This window comes from Alligator mississippiensis, chromosome 4 (assembly GCF_030867095.1).
Source record: "Alligator mississippiensis isolate rAllMis1 chromosome 4, rAllMis1, whole genome shotgun sequence".
Taxonomy (NCBI): Eukaryota; Metazoa; Chordata; order Crocodylia; family Alligatoridae; genus Alligator; species Alligator mississippiensis.
In genome coordinates this window covers 192,989,340-193,007,989 of record NC_081827.1, presented here as the reverse complement: position 1 = coordinate 193,007,989, position 18,650 = coordinate 192,989,340, and the positions used below count along the sequence as shown (strand labels likewise).

Below are 18,650 nucleotides of genomic sequence, written 5' to 3'. Positions count from 1 at the left end.
ATGTTTGATTGACATGTAGCTCTGAGTCTGATCTCTCTCTGCACTCCAATTGTTAAGACACAGGCACTACACTGCAAGGGTGGTGGAAAAGCATGCTTGCCAGAGCTGAATTTAAAAGGGTTTTGCTAGCAAAGTGTTAGCAGTTTCCCTGGCTGACATAGGTAAGCCTGAACATGGCTGTCAGCAGCTTTAGACTACATAGGGCAGGCCCAATAGACCAGACAGGAATTAGTTTCTTTTCCATTTTACAACAACAAATGGAGGAGATATTTTAGCCTTAGAATTATTCTAACTCAATGACCTAAAGGTAATTTGGGAAGTTATATAAATAGCACATCAGTAAATGGGGATAAGTGAGTGTAGGCTGCTTGAAAATAGTAAAAAAAACACTTTACCAGAAAAAGCAGCACTTTACTTAGACCTGGCTCTGCAGCATCTGTATAGATCAGATGCTTCAGAGGGGCTTTTTGATTCTATCAGTTATTAGATAAAAACACCAAAATAACTCCATTGAAGCACCTGATCTATACAGGTGCTGCAGAGCTGGGTCAAAGTAATGTGCTGCTTCTTTTGGGCATCTGTTGGGCTCAGCTCAGAAACGTGCTGAATTTAATGTGGTTTTTGGTTTTTTTCCATGTCTGCAAGAAGGCAGGCTAGAGAAGTGCAGCAGTTTAATTTATTTTAACTCAACCAAATGAAAACTAAGGAAAACCCCGGTCTAGGAAAGAAGCACTCATTTGAGCATTTTTCTGAAATCTTAAAATAAGTTGATCCTTGGTTAAGTCACGTTCACCCACACCAGTGACTTCCTAAATTAAGCTAAAATTTTAAACAGGAACCAGGACAGACTTGCACCCATTTAATTGGACTGATTTCAGATTAATGTATAAGCAAAGCCTGTATAACAATGAACATGAGCCACCAATGTGATGCTGTAGCCAGCAAAGCAAACAAAACACTGGCATGCATCTACCGATGCACCTCAAACAAGACTAAAGATGTTATCCTCCTGCTTTACTTGGCCATGACGAAGATGCAGCTGGAGTATTGCATCCAATTCTGGGAACAACACTTTAGGAAGGATGTGGAGGAGCTTGAGAGAGCCCAAAGAAGGGCTACGCATATGGTTAAGGTATGGAGAGCAGGTCATACAATGAGAGATTGAGAGACGTGGGTCTGTTCAGTCTAGAGAAGAAAAAACTCAAAGGGGACTTGGTGAAGGGCACACATCAGGGACTAGGAGAACATCTGTTTGCCAGGGCTCCCCGAGGGAAGACTAGGACTAATGGTCATAAATTGCCAGAAGACTGCTTTAGATTAAACATAAGGAAAAACTTCTTTATAACCCGAGTGTCCAGGGTCTGGAATAGACTCCTCCCAGAAGTGGTACAATCACCTACTCTGGATACCTTCAAAAAACATCTGAACACTCACCTTCCTGGAGTTATCACCCCAGCAGTCTTTCCTGCCCAAGCACAAGGGGGCTGGACGAGATGATCTCAAGAGGTCCCTTCCAGCCCCTAACATCTATAAACCTCTCTAGTATGGACACAGCTTAAACTGGGGAATGAACACTGATGCCTGAAGAAGCTGTACAGCTGGGTAGCAATTTTCCTGTTCAATGGATATTTTCAAGATTTCAAACTTTTTTTCCTATTTCCTCAAAAACAGAGGCTTTTCTAGAATGAGGAATAACTATGTTCAGCTTCTACTTCTTCCTGCTCCAGGACCGAAATCTCTGACTCCCACACCTCAGGTGAGTGCTCTGGCCACTTGGCCACTGGTTGGTTAGAAATTGGTCTCACTCTTTCCTATTGGAGCTGTTCCACTTCACATAATAATACATGTTCCTTGGAGTAAGGAGCCAGTGTGTTTTCCCTCTCACATCCTTTGCAAGCACCACAACCAATAAATAATAATCTATACAAAGCTGAACAGTTTCCATAAGAGAATGAGAGGAACCCATCCCAGACTAGCCAATATAATACTCACTAGGAATGTGGGAGATAAAGGTTCAAGTTCCTGGTCAGAATCCAAATGCAGCATTATTTTAACATACAAAAAATGTGCTAATCAATACATGCAATTTATCCAAAGTTCTGAGAAAAAAATACAGTGATTGATCTTCCTAGCAAAATCTTGAAGCCTAGTTTTTAAAAAAGTCAGGAGATTTGTTTTAAATAAAAAAGAGAGGGAAAAAAAAATTCATTTGTTTGAAGTATATAGCATGCTGGTTAAGAAATAATGACTGCTCTGTTCAGTTTTCATCAGAGTGAATATAGGAAATTGTGTAATAATAAGAACAGAATATACAACATGCAATCATTTTTATTTACTTACTACATTCAATGGAGTTTTGCTTCCAGTTTGATTAAAAATGGCAATCAGTACAATTAAAACACAACTAGGAAAATATGGTGGTGCTCTTCTCTGCAAGTTTTTCATTTTAGATCCTGGCTGTATACAAAATTGTACTGCAAATTTGGCATGAACAGAACTATAAATTAAGACCTGAGCCTGAAGGTTCTGATCTTGAGGCAAATGAGACTACTCATGACTGCAAGATGGGGCTCACAATAATGTACCATTGGGATTTAAACTTTATTGGAAGAGAGAATAAAGGAGGGGAATGCAATGAAAAATGAATGTGACTCACCTGTGTGTCAACATAAAGTGCTAAGTACTTTTCTATGCTAGAAATTATTATTTTTATAATATATACATACACACACACAGATATCATACACACATAATATATATATTTTTCTCCAAACTTTTTTTAAAGCGACAAACTCTTAACATTGGCCCAGTTTTCTCCTCTCAAACTACAGAAACATGGTATTTTTTGCTCCTTGGATATACTTATGTTAAAATAACAAAAAGAGCATAATTTCTCATCCAATGGCTGTGTTAAGTTGATAATTATTTGCCTACGTGCTATTTAGAGGGAGCATGAAGGATTTATGTATGTAATTCTCATGCCTCCTAATAGGCGTTCTAAGACTTACTTTCACATACACAACCAAGTGATAGGAATAGTAGTATAACCAGTGGGCAAGCAGGGCATGAACCCTGGGCACTGTCTGAGAGGGTTGGAACTCCTGGAATGGAGCTCAAGGGGCACCTTACTCTCCCATCCTCCATCTTCCCCCCACTCCCTACACACAGCACTTGCTCTGCAGTGGTTCTGGCAGCAGGAGAGCACAGCAGTGCTGATGATGCAGGACCAGCAACCAGAGGTTTGCTGCTGGTTGGGCAGATGACACCTTTTCTTGCCACTGAAAACCAGTGTTTTTTGGTCTCTGGACACAGGTCAATGGCAAACAAGAAGGTGACATCACTTCCAACAGCAGCAAACCTCTGACTGCTGCTCCTGCACCGATATCACACTACTCTGCCCTTCATGCTACCAGAGCTGAAGAAGATACAGAGAGGATAGCAGGTGGGCATAGTGCTGCCCAGTTATACCTCTGGGAAGAAGATTCCCTGAATGCTCTTTTTGAAGCATCTGTATGCTGAAATGCTTCAATTTACATAAAATATTTACATAAAATTTATATTTTTTTAATTTATATTTTACAATATAAATTGTCAGTGCTTTTACAGGAGAGATTATTTTTTGCCATATGGAAGTACTAGTGATACCGAATCACTGTAACTGTAATTTGACTCCAGTCAGAAACAAATCATTACTTCATTTGGTAAATTGCTTAATAAATATAATTAATGTATTAATTAAACATCAGAGGAGTTAGGTATTTGCCAGTTTTGTTCCACAGCTTGCTTACACTAGGATTTGAAAACTAAGATGAAAGTGGGGTGAGGTTTAATAAAACATTAGTGAGCCACAAAAGTATCCATTGCTTTAAAATGTATGATACATCAGTATGACTCACACTCTTCATCTCTAAACTTTGCTTCCTGGAGAGAAGGGTCACTGCAGTTAATGTTAAAAACATATAATTTTGCAAAGCACTGCCTTCCTAAACAACAGTGTTCTTTTTGTTAAATGCACATGAAGAACAAATGCTCATCTGCAGGTTACCTTCCAGAGGGCTGAAGAAGCAGATTATTCTGTCTTTATTATATATATTTGGAAACCTAAAATGTAATTATGTTTATTATACTGTAATTTTTCTACCATCATGAACTCAGGTTATGCAATCTAGCACTATTAAACCATTTTCATTTGGAGTAGGATTTTGTCCATTAAAAAAAATAGATTTGCAATCAAATTTTTAACCCTGCAATAATTGTGATGATGTTTTTATAAAAGGGCTCCTTTAATCTTGCTTTCACAGTCCATCATTCTACCCACAGCTAGTCCTAGGAGCAGACCTGCCAGATTCCCCTTTCAAAATATTTTGAAGATAACTCCAAGACAAATTCAGATAGGGAATACATTTTCTTCTAGATAAAATCGTATCTCCAGCAAAGCAGAAATGTTAACAGGGCCAAGCTCATACTTGGGGTAGCTTCACTGACTTGAGTGGTAAGACATCAGGGATGAATCTTGCTCCTTGATTTGGTTTGTGAACACAAAAGCAATGCAATTTTTTTTGCCTTGGTAAAAGGAAAATATTTCCAATTAATATGGAGAACAGAAGCAGAAGCCAAACACTGGACAAGCAATCCATAATGCTAATTAACTACATATGCACCTCCACTTACAATGACACTGAGAGACAATATTGTTGCCCTTTCAAAACTGGTTACACCATACCTAAATTCCACTTAGTATGAATATCCAGCGTAGCTCACTCTCATCTGCAGTCAAAAAATTAAGCATATATCATTCTTTACTGTGCCAAGAGATTCTAGAGTTCATCATACCCATATTCCTGTACACTGACCTAGGCACATGCTCTTTACTTTAAAATGCAAGAAAGAACTGCCACACTGGGTGAGACCAATGGTCCATCAGCCCAGTATCCTGGCTATGACAGTAGTAGGAGTGGGTGCTAGAGAGGGACAGCATGGAACTGGACAGATCGAGAGTGATCCATCTCCTATCCATTACCCTCCATATCCATCATAATTGGTTCAGACATGCCAGAGGAAATATCTTCAACCATTCTCTTCAACAGCTATTAATAGATCTACCATCCATAGTCTAGCTCATTTTAAATGCAGCTATGCTATCTGCCTCTACCACCTCCTGTAGCAATAAATTCCAAAAGTTAAATATGCATTGCATAAAAAGTACTTTCTCTTTTTAGTTTTAAACTTGTCTCCTGCTAATTTCAGTGAGTGTCGCTTAGTTCTAGTATTCTGGAATTAGGTGAACAACAGTTCCCCCATTCACTTGGTCCACACTCCTCATGATTTTATAGACTTCTATCATATACCCACTCAGCCTTCTTTTCAGACTGAAGAGTCCTCTCCTAGTATGGCAACTGCTCCATACCCTTGATCATTTTGGTTGCCCTTGCCCTTCTCTATGCCTTTCATTTTGCCTGCCCTTCTCTATACCTTAGTTTCCATAGTAGGTAAACTAGTAAGAGTAAACCGTTCCCCACAGTTTACACATATTTTATCATAGTATTTTTATTGCATTTTAATGGAAAGCTGCACTTTGGGAATGGGATTTTAACAGGAACCACTGTGCATCATAAACAAATTTACCCCCTACTATCTATCAGTACAAAAGAGCAGAAGTCCAGAGAAGGAAACTTGATACAGTTCGGAAAGTCACTAGTTATCCACTCCGGGCACAGGAAGATTTATTTAATTAAGTCTCCTAGTTTTCCTGCAAACAAGAACAGCTGTTTGCCGCACTAAATTTAGAAAAGCAGTTGTGCTACAGCAGTGCATATGTTCAGTCTATTCAGAGCTTCCCTCAGCCCACTTCCATTACAGAAGCACAGCTGTAGAAAGCTAGTGATTTATTCTTAACATTGCATCTATTAATCTGTATAATCAGACTAGTGATACACTAAACTGATATGCTAATATGCCACCTACAACCTGATACCATTTCTTACGCTGAAGATTAGTTCACTACATTCAGTTCTGGTCAACATTTTGATTACTAAACAAGATAGCACTTTTGGAGATGGGAAGAAATATTTTCTTCCTTTTTCAAGTTACTGGTTGTTTTGTGGGTGTAGGTCCTTCTGGATGGACCACCTTCTTGTAAACATTCAGTAACTGGCCAGCATCATATTAGGATCCCTTATTTTATAAATGTAGCCATGTTAGTCTAAGGACATAGGCAGACAAGGTTCTTTGGGTAAATCCAATAACTGGTATTAGACCAACTCAAATAGTTGGAAAAATTCTTCTTAGCAAGCTTTTGGACAGAAACATCTTTCATCAACTGAACTGACTCCCAGACCCATTTCTACCACTTTTACAAGATAATTTTGGTACTCACCAACAGCAGACAGTACACACAAGCACAGGGTGGTGGTGAACGTTACCATAAAGGGGATGGCAACTACAGAAATACGTGTTGCAGACAATGAGTGAAGAGCACAGATCCACACAACAGACTATATTTTGGCATGCATCACTCCCACAATGCACGGCACAAAGCAGCTGACTGGGGGTTTCCACCACAATGATTGCACAAGAGTGAATTTACCTCGCATGTAACTAATTTTTGGTATAAAAAGGGTCATCACATAAGAATGAATTTGCACATACAGAACCCGCATATAGTGCAAGAAACCTGTATCACTTAGAAAGATCATGTGGCACAAGATAACCTTGCTGGCCACAGAGAATAAGCAAGATGTTTACATGCAACACACATGCCACTTGCCTTCTGGATGGACCACCTCCTTGCAAACATTCAGTAACTGACCATCATCATTTCCCTTATTTTATAAACATGATTAACTTATGTTGTAAATCTACAACTGACAATCAATAACCCAATGTTCTTCCTCAAAACTCTGTCACATACCCAACATACTTCCTGTATAAATAACACTTTGGCTGCTCCCAAAAGAATCCTGGCTTTCATGGCCTTCCATCCTTTCTGTCGGGACCCAGGGCAGCCGGCCAGCAGCTCTCCCTGACTCCCACCCGGGCAGATAAGGGTCCAGGGCCTTAAAAGGCCGTCAGGCGGGTACTTGTGACGCTTGGAGTGGAATTAATTAGGAGGACGCTTATCGGTTGCAAAGCAAGGTTGTTTACTCACGTCAAGGTGGTGTAAGACGGAGGTCAGAGATACTTAGTTAGTTACAGCTTAGAGATCGTCGTTCAGTCGTTCTGCAGATATATATATATACGGGCCGGTGGTCGGCTTATCAGGCATGTGGGGCAAGGGTACGCCAGGGAGGTTGCGGTGGGAAGACGCTGACAACTGATCAAATTGTCAGATTTACTCCAAGGTGTGGGCAGAGTTGTCTTTGACTTTGCGAAAAATGTAAGCGGGTTTTGTTTGTATGATAGCCAATTGTTTTTCGCCACGTCATAAATCTAATTAGAATCGCCAATTATCTAGCGGTCTTCGCTAGGGTATTATTTTCACAGGGTTACTCCTTGTTTTCTTTGACCAATTATAATGATTTATATAAAGCAAAGAAGGCAAAAGTTTTTATCTCTGTTAGTGGCGCAGCAATAAATTTCTTTTTGACATGCGCAGAAAAAAGCGGTTACTATCATTATTGTTAACCCTTAGTTAACCTAGTGCAGAAAAAACTGTTTTAAATGGTTATTACTTGTTTGTGACATGGGCACTACTTAATTTGGTTGTGACACTTTCAAGGCTGTTTCTGAGGTATATCAGCTAATGTGATGCCATACTTTACTACAGACTCAATGGATTAAAGGGGCTTATATATACACACTTGACATTAATTTTTTTTAAAAATCTTCAAAACACACTTTCTGTTCATGAAGGAAATAGCAACAGCCCTCAGTTCCTTTTCAAAGGTAAGAAAACCTCTGTCTTAAAATCCTAGCTTGGTTTTTGTCACTTTTCTGTAAAGAGGGAACTGATGTCAGGGCTATGCAAATCAGCTTCCCAATTGGGACGCCAAAAAAAAAAGAAAGAAAAGCAAATCAGTGCTGCAAAGCATGAGTATATTATTAATGCAATTTGTTTATTTTACACTATATACATCGGAGCTGAATGAGAAAGAGACAGGAACCCTTCTTTCAGAGATTTCAGCTCAAATACAAATATGTAGTTTTAAGGAAACAATTCTGCCTCAAGAATTGACTCTATTAAGACCTATTAAGGAAAACAGCAAACTCTCTTGCTCCATGCCACATATTCTGCTTCCGGCACATTTTTTCCAAGATAAAACAATTGCTTGCAGAATATACAAACTAGTTACCTTGCTGTAATAGAGGGTAGGAATTCATTGAAGCACAGCTGCTCTACAGTAATTGCAAGTTGTCTTACTCCACTGTCCATGTTCTTACTCCATGGTAGATGAAAAGTTTAGCCTTTAGGTCTAAACCAAGGTGCTTTATCCCCACTTTTGCCACAAGGTAGCTAGTTTACTGTGACCTCTGCCATAAATCATGGTGCCACTGAGGTATAAGGGGATGATATACGCAGGGCATGCTTAATATACGGTATGGATCCAATGATAAATTATTTTAGTACCAGTCAATCATGGCCACATTAGTCTAGCAGTTTCCAAACTTCACTTAAATCTAAACCAAAATATGGTTACCTAGTACAAATATTTTTACCCAACAGTTGGATACTACACTACTGCCAGTATCAAACATTAAAAGTCAAGATGGGGGTGGGGTGACTCAAAAGATGGCACAGAAATGATAAGGTACAGAAAAAAGAACAAATAACTTTTGAGATTCCTTTTATTGCAAATAAAATGAATTATTGGGGGGGGGGGGGGGGTTGTTTTTTGGGTTTGTTACCTGGGGTCCTGGGGGCCAGGGAAGCTGCAGCCATTGTGATCCTGCAGCTTGGAGCCCAGCCAGCAGTTGGAATGTGGCTCTGGCCAGCCAGGCTCCAGTTTTGAGTGATGTGTAGTGCCGCCACATTTTTCCAAGCAGGTCTTTTTGACCCCAGGATCTCCCAGGGACAAACCCCTCCCTCTCTCACCCCACCCTGCACTGCAAGATAGCAGCATGGGCAATGCCTGAATGTGTGGTGTTTGGCACTGCAGACAGGTCTGTGGCGTCACATACCACACAGTCATGCTCATCTGGATGAGACCTTTGTATCCTTGTCTGAAAATCTCTTCTGCCAAATGGAGGAAAGAACTGGATATTTGGAAGGAAGAGCCTTATGCTAAAGTTCCTACGATGTGGATTATTAATGGTCCAGAGTTAGCATTTTATCTTTTGTTAGAATCATCTTTATTGATTTTTAAGTTCCACTGCATCAAACTGCCTTAGAGTAGAAAAAAATACTGCTGTTGCAAAAGTTTGAAGTCTAGTCTAATGATTTCTTGGTATGTCTGCAGAAATGTTTATATGAGAATTTGGATTATTTGGAGGTCCACCATTTGTTTTAAATAGCATTCACATGAATATGTAAATAAGGACAGCTGAAACCCTATGTACATCTTCTTTAGCTTAACACTATTTTGACGAGCAGTACTGTGGACATGAAAAGAACAGTAAATCCTGTTTCAACTATGTAACAATAAAACTAGTCAAGCACTGCTTGGAAATTACTACTATCCTTATGAATCTACCCTATATATTAATCCATGGATTCATCCTCAGTGTTGATTAGAAATTATTGCTGCATGCAATAGTAGCAAAGTGTCCTCACTGTTTCCTATAGTAGAGGAGATAGCCAAGTACATTTGGCAATATTGTGAATTTTAATTAGTCAAGTTTCAGAAATTAATAAATGGTAGAGTTAGAATAATAATAATAACATTTGGGGATTAAGGGCCTACAAACATACTGCATTTACACTGGTGTAAACAAAATCTGTACCAATGTAAAAACAGGACTGGACACGTGATATAAATCCCTACGCTAGGACCCAGTGTAGAGTTACTTCAGGAGTAAACAGCAGTAAAAATTAACTGGGGTAAGATACTCCCAGTGCTGGTGTCTTGCAGTTTTATCAAACCAAACAGGTCATTATACTGTAAATTCACCTAATGCAGAAGTTACACTGGGATAACAAAACATTTGCTTTGGATTGCAGTGTGATTTTACTTAGTGTTAATGTGTTGTACATTGCTCTTACTGTTTTCTCCATTAGCAAGAAATGAAGGAAATTACAGTAAAAAGAAAAATCATAGCTGCAAGTGAGCAGTAAGGGCTGGTTTGTTCAACAAAGAAGAACGGCAGCAGTCAACCTTCTGCAGTCAATAGCTAAAATTAAGGCTGTGGTTCAAGACAAAGATCCATACTTCTGTCATGGAGGGCATAATAAATTGAAACCAAAATCACTGAAGGGTCTCTCACCACACATACTCCCCTGTTCATGAGTTCTGGGCAAATTTGTATCACAGCACTCAGAAATCGTCTTCTAAAAGTCATAAATAACCATATATCTATCAAACACAATCATGTTAGAGAAGCATTGCCAAGGGTGATTTTATCAGAGGGATAGGGCTATGCCATTAGCAGATAAGTGTGTTGCAAAATACCAGAACCCTTTTCTTTGGAAAAAATGAATAAATAATGTAATAAAAATGATTTCCATCTTTATATCTAGGGTACAATAACATTTCTGATATTCACAACTTTGGGGTTTGATGCCAACTTCTCTTTGATATTAAATATAAACAATACATTAAAATAACATGGAAGTCTACTAACATGAAGGCCCATGATGATCATTTCTAAAAGCCGAAGAATTACTCCTAACAAAAACAAACTGGAACTAATGGTAAGAACCTCATGTTCAAGAAAACAAAACACAAGCTCTAATGATGTCCTAAATTAGGACTGAATATCATTTTGGGGGTGAGTAGTCTGAACAAAATAAAACAAAAAAACCCCCTGAAACCCCTTTATAATCATACTTCAGATACTAAGCAGTTCAATTAGTCTATGTCATGCCATATTTACTTGATTCTAATAAAAGGGTTTGCCCCCCTCCATTTAACATGGGGAAGAAAACCCTTCATCTTTGAATTGTATACAAGATCACTACCTGCCTCCTCCCTGCTTACCCGCCTGCTGCAGAGGGAGGGATGAATGCAAGATGTTGAAAAATTATATCAAATTTATACATTTTACATGTATAGAACCTAATTATTGGAGGGTCATCTTAGATTTGAGTAAATGTGGTAATTTTACAATTCACACCACAACATTTCAGAACACAATTCACACTACAACATTTCTAGCAAATCTGCTTTTTGGCTAACAACAAGTTTAATGGTTCCTTATCTGATGTGATTTCCAATAGTCAGATACTTCATAAACCTACAGGAATTATGTTGTACGTACTGCTAGAATGGTTTATGGTAACAAAGGAATACAGCGATTGTTACAAAACAACTTTAAAAAAATAACCAGTTTTCTTCAGTTGATAGTAACAAGTGTCTTGGAATAAATATTCCCTCAACATGTAAGTGATGTCTTATCTGTGAGCATTAGTTACATACAAACTTTTACCAATACTGACATTATAATGGCTGTTACAGTTAAGCAAAGCTATACAATCAACAATGCATGTAAGCATGTGATTGCTGAATTGAAATTAGATTATTTATGCATTTATCACTAAGTATATGAATGTTTTTTACTGAATTGGAACATGACACATCTGTGCTTTAAAATGTTCCATACCTAAACACAGAGATCTAGACCTTGTCCACACTCCTTTGGACAGAAAATCTGTAAACAGACCTGGATCCATTTTGGTTCTGTTATGCAAGGGAGAAACAGGGCTTCCTACTCATTCTTTTCAGAGCAATAAGACAGCTGGGCCTGGGCCAACTCCATGACTACATGGACAAAATATAACAGCTGAGCTTTTCGTTAACGCTATAGGACAACGGATGTCAGGACAGAGAAGAGAATGCAACCTCTTTGCCCCCAGTGAGAATGTCTTACAAATATCTCATTTACTCTGGCTCTGTGCAGGACCATAAAAATGGGAAATGACGTATAGTTTTGTGCATTTGTACTGCACCTTATTCTGGCACACCATGAACAAACTGGATGCTGGCCAAACAATAGCGTTTATAACATTGCCCTAATCTTCTTTTGAAGATGTGCCTGAAAGCTTGTCCAACATCTGTCTCAACTATAGAGTGGGTCCAATAAAAGAAATCAGAAAAAAACCAGGGGCATTGATACACAAACATTTTTGTGCCAGGACGCGCAGGAGATCTGGTGTGTCGAAGCAGACATGATTAATCAGACTCATCATATGCAATTGTATATGCAACAAAATACGTCAACATGCGGAACATCACAGCAGTGTCCTTTTGAACTAAAACACCTTTGATGTGTTTCAGTTCAAAAGCGCACCGCTGCCATTTTCTTAGTGATGACATGCATTTTGCCACTTATACAATTGCAGGTGCTGCAGCACCAGGCACTTTTAAAACTGCCCGGAGCTGCAACACAAGCAAGTGTACAAACGCCTAATGTTTTTAATTCTCTGAAGTAATGACGCTTACTCACCAATTCCAAACACTGCCTATGGCCATAAGCAGCAGCATAGTGCACTGTGTTGTACCCCTCTTTGTCCTGAATTGATGGATTGGCTTCATTTTGAAGCAAGAACTCCAGACACCTGTGAATAATTAATACATTTAAATTAGAGAAGAACATACTATCTAACAGAATCATTCCTCGTGGCAAGAAGGAGGAATACTGTGAGGTGATGGTTAAATTTTGTTCCTAACAGAACATTTACTACTTAAGTGTTTTCATTCATTTATCAGTTTTTCCCCAAAACTTCTGATTAGTAATAGCTAGGAATCTACCCTATTTGCAATTTCGCATTTTTTGCAGAAACTGTGAAAAAAGCAGTTTCTACAAACCCTGTGAAAATGGTGATTCCTGCAATTTTGGCACATAATTGCCAAGGGAAAAAAACATGCTAAAAATAAAACGCTGGGTCCCCAGTGGGAGGCAGTGATCTTCAGGGCTGCTGCAGCCTGGCCTCAATGCCCACTGGAGGTGGTGAAAGCCACTGGCATGAAGGGAAGCAGCCAAGATGGTGGTCACCCCTCCCCCGGCCCTCACTGCTGATTGGCTGAGAAGGCAGGCCATCATGTGGTCTCACCCCTCTCTGCCAACCAATGGCAAGGAACAGGGCTGCACAATGGGCAGCAGTGAGAGGTGGGGCCACTGGGGCTCATCAGTCAATCAGCAGTGAGTGGCAGGGTGGTGCTGCAAAAATGGTGCAACATGCCATGAGCAGCTCATGATTTTTTTTTCACCTCCTGTGCCACTAATGAGGGTTATAATTTTTGTTCTACAACATTCAAAATGTCTTCTCTGTCCTCTTTTCTCTCCTCTTCCATAGGTTTTAACTGACAGTTAGTTGATATAAAATGATTGTTAAAAGTAACATTTTAAACAAAAAATTAACCATCTCTGCAAGAATATGTCATAACTGAAGACAGTAATAATTTCCTGGAAGGCACCTGAGTTTAATTTTTCTTGAAACGTACAAACCCAAGGTATTGTATTTTTTTTAAAATAGTGTCTGATACTAAAGCATTGTTAAAATACAAATGTAATTTTTTTTAATTAGGAAAGGCAACAAGCATGGAAACAGAAACATTAGAAAATACATTAATAGAGCACAGGTGAGTGCTTTTCATTCAGGTAGCAGACATTTAGTGTAGCAGAGCAACGAGTGAACAAAACATTGCAGCCCAAAGCAGACAGAGACATTCTCCAGAAAGAGTCGAACTGCTGTACTGACACCAAACTTACAATGCAGCTTCTTTTTCCTTCATCTCATTGGCTCTTTCAAGTTCTTCAGCATTTTCATGGGAGTTACCTAGAATATTCTTTCTTCTTAACATAAAGGATAGAAAAATGCAACTCATTTTGAAAATGTCAGATCAGCATTTTTGGTTTGATTTGCCTCCCCCCAGCTTCTCTTCCAATCTCCTCCATAACTCCTTGGCTTCTATAAATGGGACCAACATATGGGCATCTAGCTGACTGTATTCTCAAACAAGGAACACACCTACAAAAAACTGCCTCTACATTTGGATTGTCAACTTTAAACTAATACAAAGAGCTCTGCCAGAACCAGTTTATATCATTCATCCCTTTCTTCAACTTGGTCCCTCCGTTTCCCCATGGCTGTCCCTTGTTATCCTGCTTTCTTCTTTGTAACCCTTTGCTCCTCATCACTATCTCCTGCTCCTTCTGGTAATTTGCTATAGTTCTCAGTGGTGCAAAAGATAGAACCTTGTGAAATATTAACAACTGACACTGAATTGCCCTGTCTGCGCATGCCACCTGATTTATTACTGAAAATTTCCATTATCCGCTACGTTCCTAGACAAGAATGTGATGATGCTTCAGCTAGACCACTAAACCATTGCCCATGGACAACATATTGGTTGCAAGACCCTCTGACATAGCTCATAGCCACAGGAAACAGGGAGTGCCAAAGTGTAATGTTACTACAAAAGTTGCTGCTTTTTCACTATGATTGTCCCTGAGCTAGATTCTTTAGAAGCTTAAAAAAGCTGAACAAATGCTAAGGCTCCTGAATCCAGTGACACTGAAGCATCTTTGGTAACTTTGCATGAACAGAACTAGGCTGGTGGGAACCAGAAGCAGAGTTAACTACACAGACATTATCTGACAGTAAGGATAACACAGGCCTGTCATATAGAAATCAAGAGGCAACAAAGAAAATAATATCCCCTAATTTCTGTGAACCTTCACAAACATTTGACCCAAAAGATCTATAGAAACACAGTTTGGGCTACGTGAATTTTTTCTACCAAATTGGTTTATCCCTAATTTCAGTCTCTTCTGAACATGAGTGACTGGTGCCTCCTGGTGGGGGGAAGACACCCGCCAAAGCCGCTGATGGCAACGGCCCTGTCGGAGGGGCACCAGTCCTACCGACAGCATCAGTGTTAGTCATTGGGGGGGCACATGCACCCCCGTGCACCTGCTACCAGTAGCCTATGCTTCTGAACACACATATTCCAGACTAGATTCTGAGCAATTCAGAATGGTACATATCTTCATCATATTCAATTTCCTTTTTGCCATATTCAAATTTAACTTTATCATAGCTAATACTAGAACAAATTGATAAATTAGTCTGCATTAATCTACAGAAGTCATATATTCAGACATTTCTATATAATGGTAAGTAGCCCATACACACCACAAAAAGACATCTGTGGATTCCCACTTTTTATTCCCAATAAAAACATGTATATGTCCCACTGACCAAAGGCCTAGGCAGCTGCACCTCTGGTAGGGCGCAAAAAAACCACTTTGTTTTTCCTGCACCAGAACACCTGCCCACTCATTACTAGCCTGAACAAAGCTGAATCATCTTCAAAAGTCTTTGGACTGAAATAGTCTGACCTCAGGAATATTTTCTCATAGGCTAGAAATAGCTACAGTGACCTACTAGGTGGCCAGGTAATAATGGCATTCTTCACATTTGCTATACAACCTGGCCCCTTCCAGAAAGTTTCAAACTCCAGGAACCTTAAAAAGAAGGCATCATCACCACCTTCAGGCATATATTTAGGATAAAACTTCAAATGAGCCACATTCTTCTAGTTTTTGTAGTGCCTGGTGAAAAGTCCACAATAGAGGAAAGTTTAGTCCACATAGTGACATAATGGCATGCCTGTACTACCTGACAGCTGATTATCCTTTTTGATAATCCACATAGCAAGAACGACCAAAACTAAGATATCCCCCGAAGATAGACTAGTTTGTGAGATCTTCTACCTTGAAAATATCATCTGAAAGTATCATCACCTTTCAGAAACACCTGAAGAAACAACGAAGGAACTAGGAGTGCAATAGGGGAAACACATTCTTACTGAAGTGAAGATAACTAATGTAATTAATAGGGGGTTTTTGCAGGTTGTCACTGGCAGGATGTATCTTGACTCTGCTCCAGTGCTCATTTACAGACTTATCATTTGACAACCCCAAACTTCAAAAAAGAGCAAATGGATAAAAAGTTCACACTAAACCAAGATTTGCAATGCCAGGATTGGCAGCTTCTGATGGACAGACAGGTTTAGAAATAGCCATACGTGAAAGTCTTTGTGCCACTCTATCACACTGGGCATAGATCTTCTTGTGTCCAGCAATACGATACTGTGAAGATGCAGCTGTCTCATGGACTGGACCATGAATATTTGAGGGTGCTGTTAAGGCTACTCCTATCTGACTTCTCTCAGTAAATGGTTCTGCAGCTTGTAATGCAATGGCATGAGAACTGCTGACCTAAGCATATGAAGCAGACATCTCACAACAGAGAATGAATTGGATGTCCGTAACTGCACGTTGAAAAAAAAACTTACTAGACTTTGCTGTGTAAGAGACCAAAGAGAATGATTGCTTGGTCTCTAAAGGAGACAAGAAGAGATGGAATGGTAGTAACCGTCCGGCCTATCTAACAGAAACAAAGGGTGTGAACCTAATGTTTTTAAATTCCAAGGACGAACTATAATTACAGTCAAGGACCTTTGGTTTATATAGCAGAGACCACAAAAATAAACAACAAACTGGGAAACAGAACACAGGGTGGTGAGGTGTGAGAGAAGAAGTTCATTAATTAAGCTGCTGTGTGGAGTTTAACTACACTGAAGGTCCTGTGGGGCTTAAAGGCTCTGTATAACAGCTGTTTCCCTGACTGCACAGGAAGTATTGTGGCCTTACCTGCTAATAGCTGTTGCTGCTCCTGTAAAGAGTTCTGTTGCTCCTATTGATTCTCCTGTTGCTTAGACCCTTCTGCAAGGTTCCTCTCATGCATGCTGGGTTCTACTTCTGTCACTTCAATCACTGGAGGGGCTCACTCTACTTCTGTCAGGATGCCTAGCCATCAGTTGTCTTTTTTCCAGTTCCCCATATGGAAGACTCTCTCTCACTCTCTCTCATTGTCTAATGCTCGGTCTTTTTTAAAGGACCAGAATAATAATGAATTTATGGGAAATTCCCTGTACTCTTTCTAAGGGGAAAACCACAGGATAAAAGAAAGTAAAATGGTACAAGTAATTCAGTGAGAGAAGGCAGCCTCAGCATTTTGTGCAACTTGAAAAGAACAGTAAATTTTGCCACCGTTCAAATGCATACCAGAACGGACTCTACTTCAAATCAATGCTATTTAAAAAAGTGGCATGTGCCCGAGAAGGAGAGGACTACCTTTCCTAGCTGGTTTGTTTTCGCTTGTTTAAATGAGAATGTGACCTGAAGAGACTAGAAATGACATTGATTTAGCAACACCGTAAATATAAAGAATACAAATAGGCTTTTTTACTTTCTGTCCATGTCTGAAGCAGCAGCATAGTGCAAAGGAGTACGTCCCCAGTCATCTGTTTCATTAATATTGGCCCCTGTGGTCACCAGTGTCTCGATACAGTGGAAATGACAATTCGCAGCTGCATAGTGCAAAGGTGTCCTGAAAAATAAATAGCAACTTCAGACACTACATAAGATATAATACAAATTATGATAATAAACCATGACTGAAACACTCCTTGAGAGGGGCTATTTTCAGATAACAGTAGAAGCTGCTTATGTTCTTGTACTCAAATACAAATTTATTATTTTTGCTTTGTGCAGATCAGTTAGACTGATTTTTGAGGCTCCCCTGAGAGATATTTCACTGCTACCAAACTTGAAAGAGACTGAGCAGTCAGTTATTAGTGCGTAAATGTGGAGGCCAGATTCTGAAGTGTTGTCCTAATGGTTTCATTTGATAGAAGTTCCATAAACTGTGGTATAACAGTTTTGTTTGCTTCATTCATTCTGAGATATGCTTGGAGTTTCAGGGTTATACCTCCATCTCAAGAAACAAAGCCCGCCTCAAGGCAAGCCCAACAAAACTGTAGCACAGAAAGGACTTCAATCTTTATTCTCAAATTGTTCCCAAATAATAGCAAATTAAACTCTGAGCAGAGGCAAGTCTTATCTTTGATTCAGAGGAGAGGAGGAATGAAATGAAGCCATCACATATTTTTCAACAGCAGATGAACAGCCTAGAACAGGATCTAGTATTAGTTACTCTGATTAGTTTGCCGATTCAGATCACTGTCCCAATTCAATTCGTCCACCTCCAAATCTGAAGATTCGATTCTGATTCGGAGAATCCGCAATTTGGCCATAGACACAGCTTTAAATGTTTTTTCTACATACCTCAAGGTACCAGGTGTGGCTCGTGAACACCGAGATGGTGGGGTGGATGGAACATCCCACAGGATCGCAGGGGGGTCCCATGTGTTTGGCGGTGGACCCCCCGCACCCTTCTGGCTTAGCAATTGGCTGTGGGGGGACCCCAGGTGCCCCCCCAGACCCAGGAGGCACCAGTTGCCGAGCCAGGGGTGGGGGGAGGCACATGCTCTGTGGCGGACCCAGAAGTGGATCAGAAGTGCTTCTGGTCCACTTCCAGGTCCACCACCAAGCACACTGGGGACCCTCCTGCACTCCCATGGGATGCTCCATTGCCCCAACATGTCAGCGTTTATAAGTCACCTGGTACCTTGATGCATGTAGAAAAAACATATAAAGCTGTGTCTATGTCCAAATCATCGAATCTCTCCGAATTGAATTGGAGGCTT

At 39.8% G+C, this 18,650-nt stretch overlaps 1 protein-coding gene across 3 annotated transcripts in view; it reads right to left on the bottom strand.

Annotated features, from left to right (window-relative positions):
- Window positions 1-18,650, bottom strand: part of ANKRD44 (ankyrin repeat domain 44) — a 119,810-nt gene that overhangs the window by 44,514 nt on the left and 56,646 nt on the right. For all 3 annotated transcript variants that reach the window (XM_059727225.1, XM_059727224.1, XM_059727226.1), the window contains exons 13-15: window positions 17,351-17,491; window positions 13,804-13,887; window positions 12,538-12,649 (exon numbers count right to left, since the gene is read on the bottom strand). In XM_059727225.1, coding sequence (XP_059583208.1) covers window positions 12,538-12,649; window positions 13,804-13,887; window positions 17,351-17,491 — 337 coding nt within the window. The remainder of the gene's footprint in view (window positions 1-12,537; window positions 12,650-13,803; window positions 13,888-17,350; window positions 17,492-18,650) is intronic.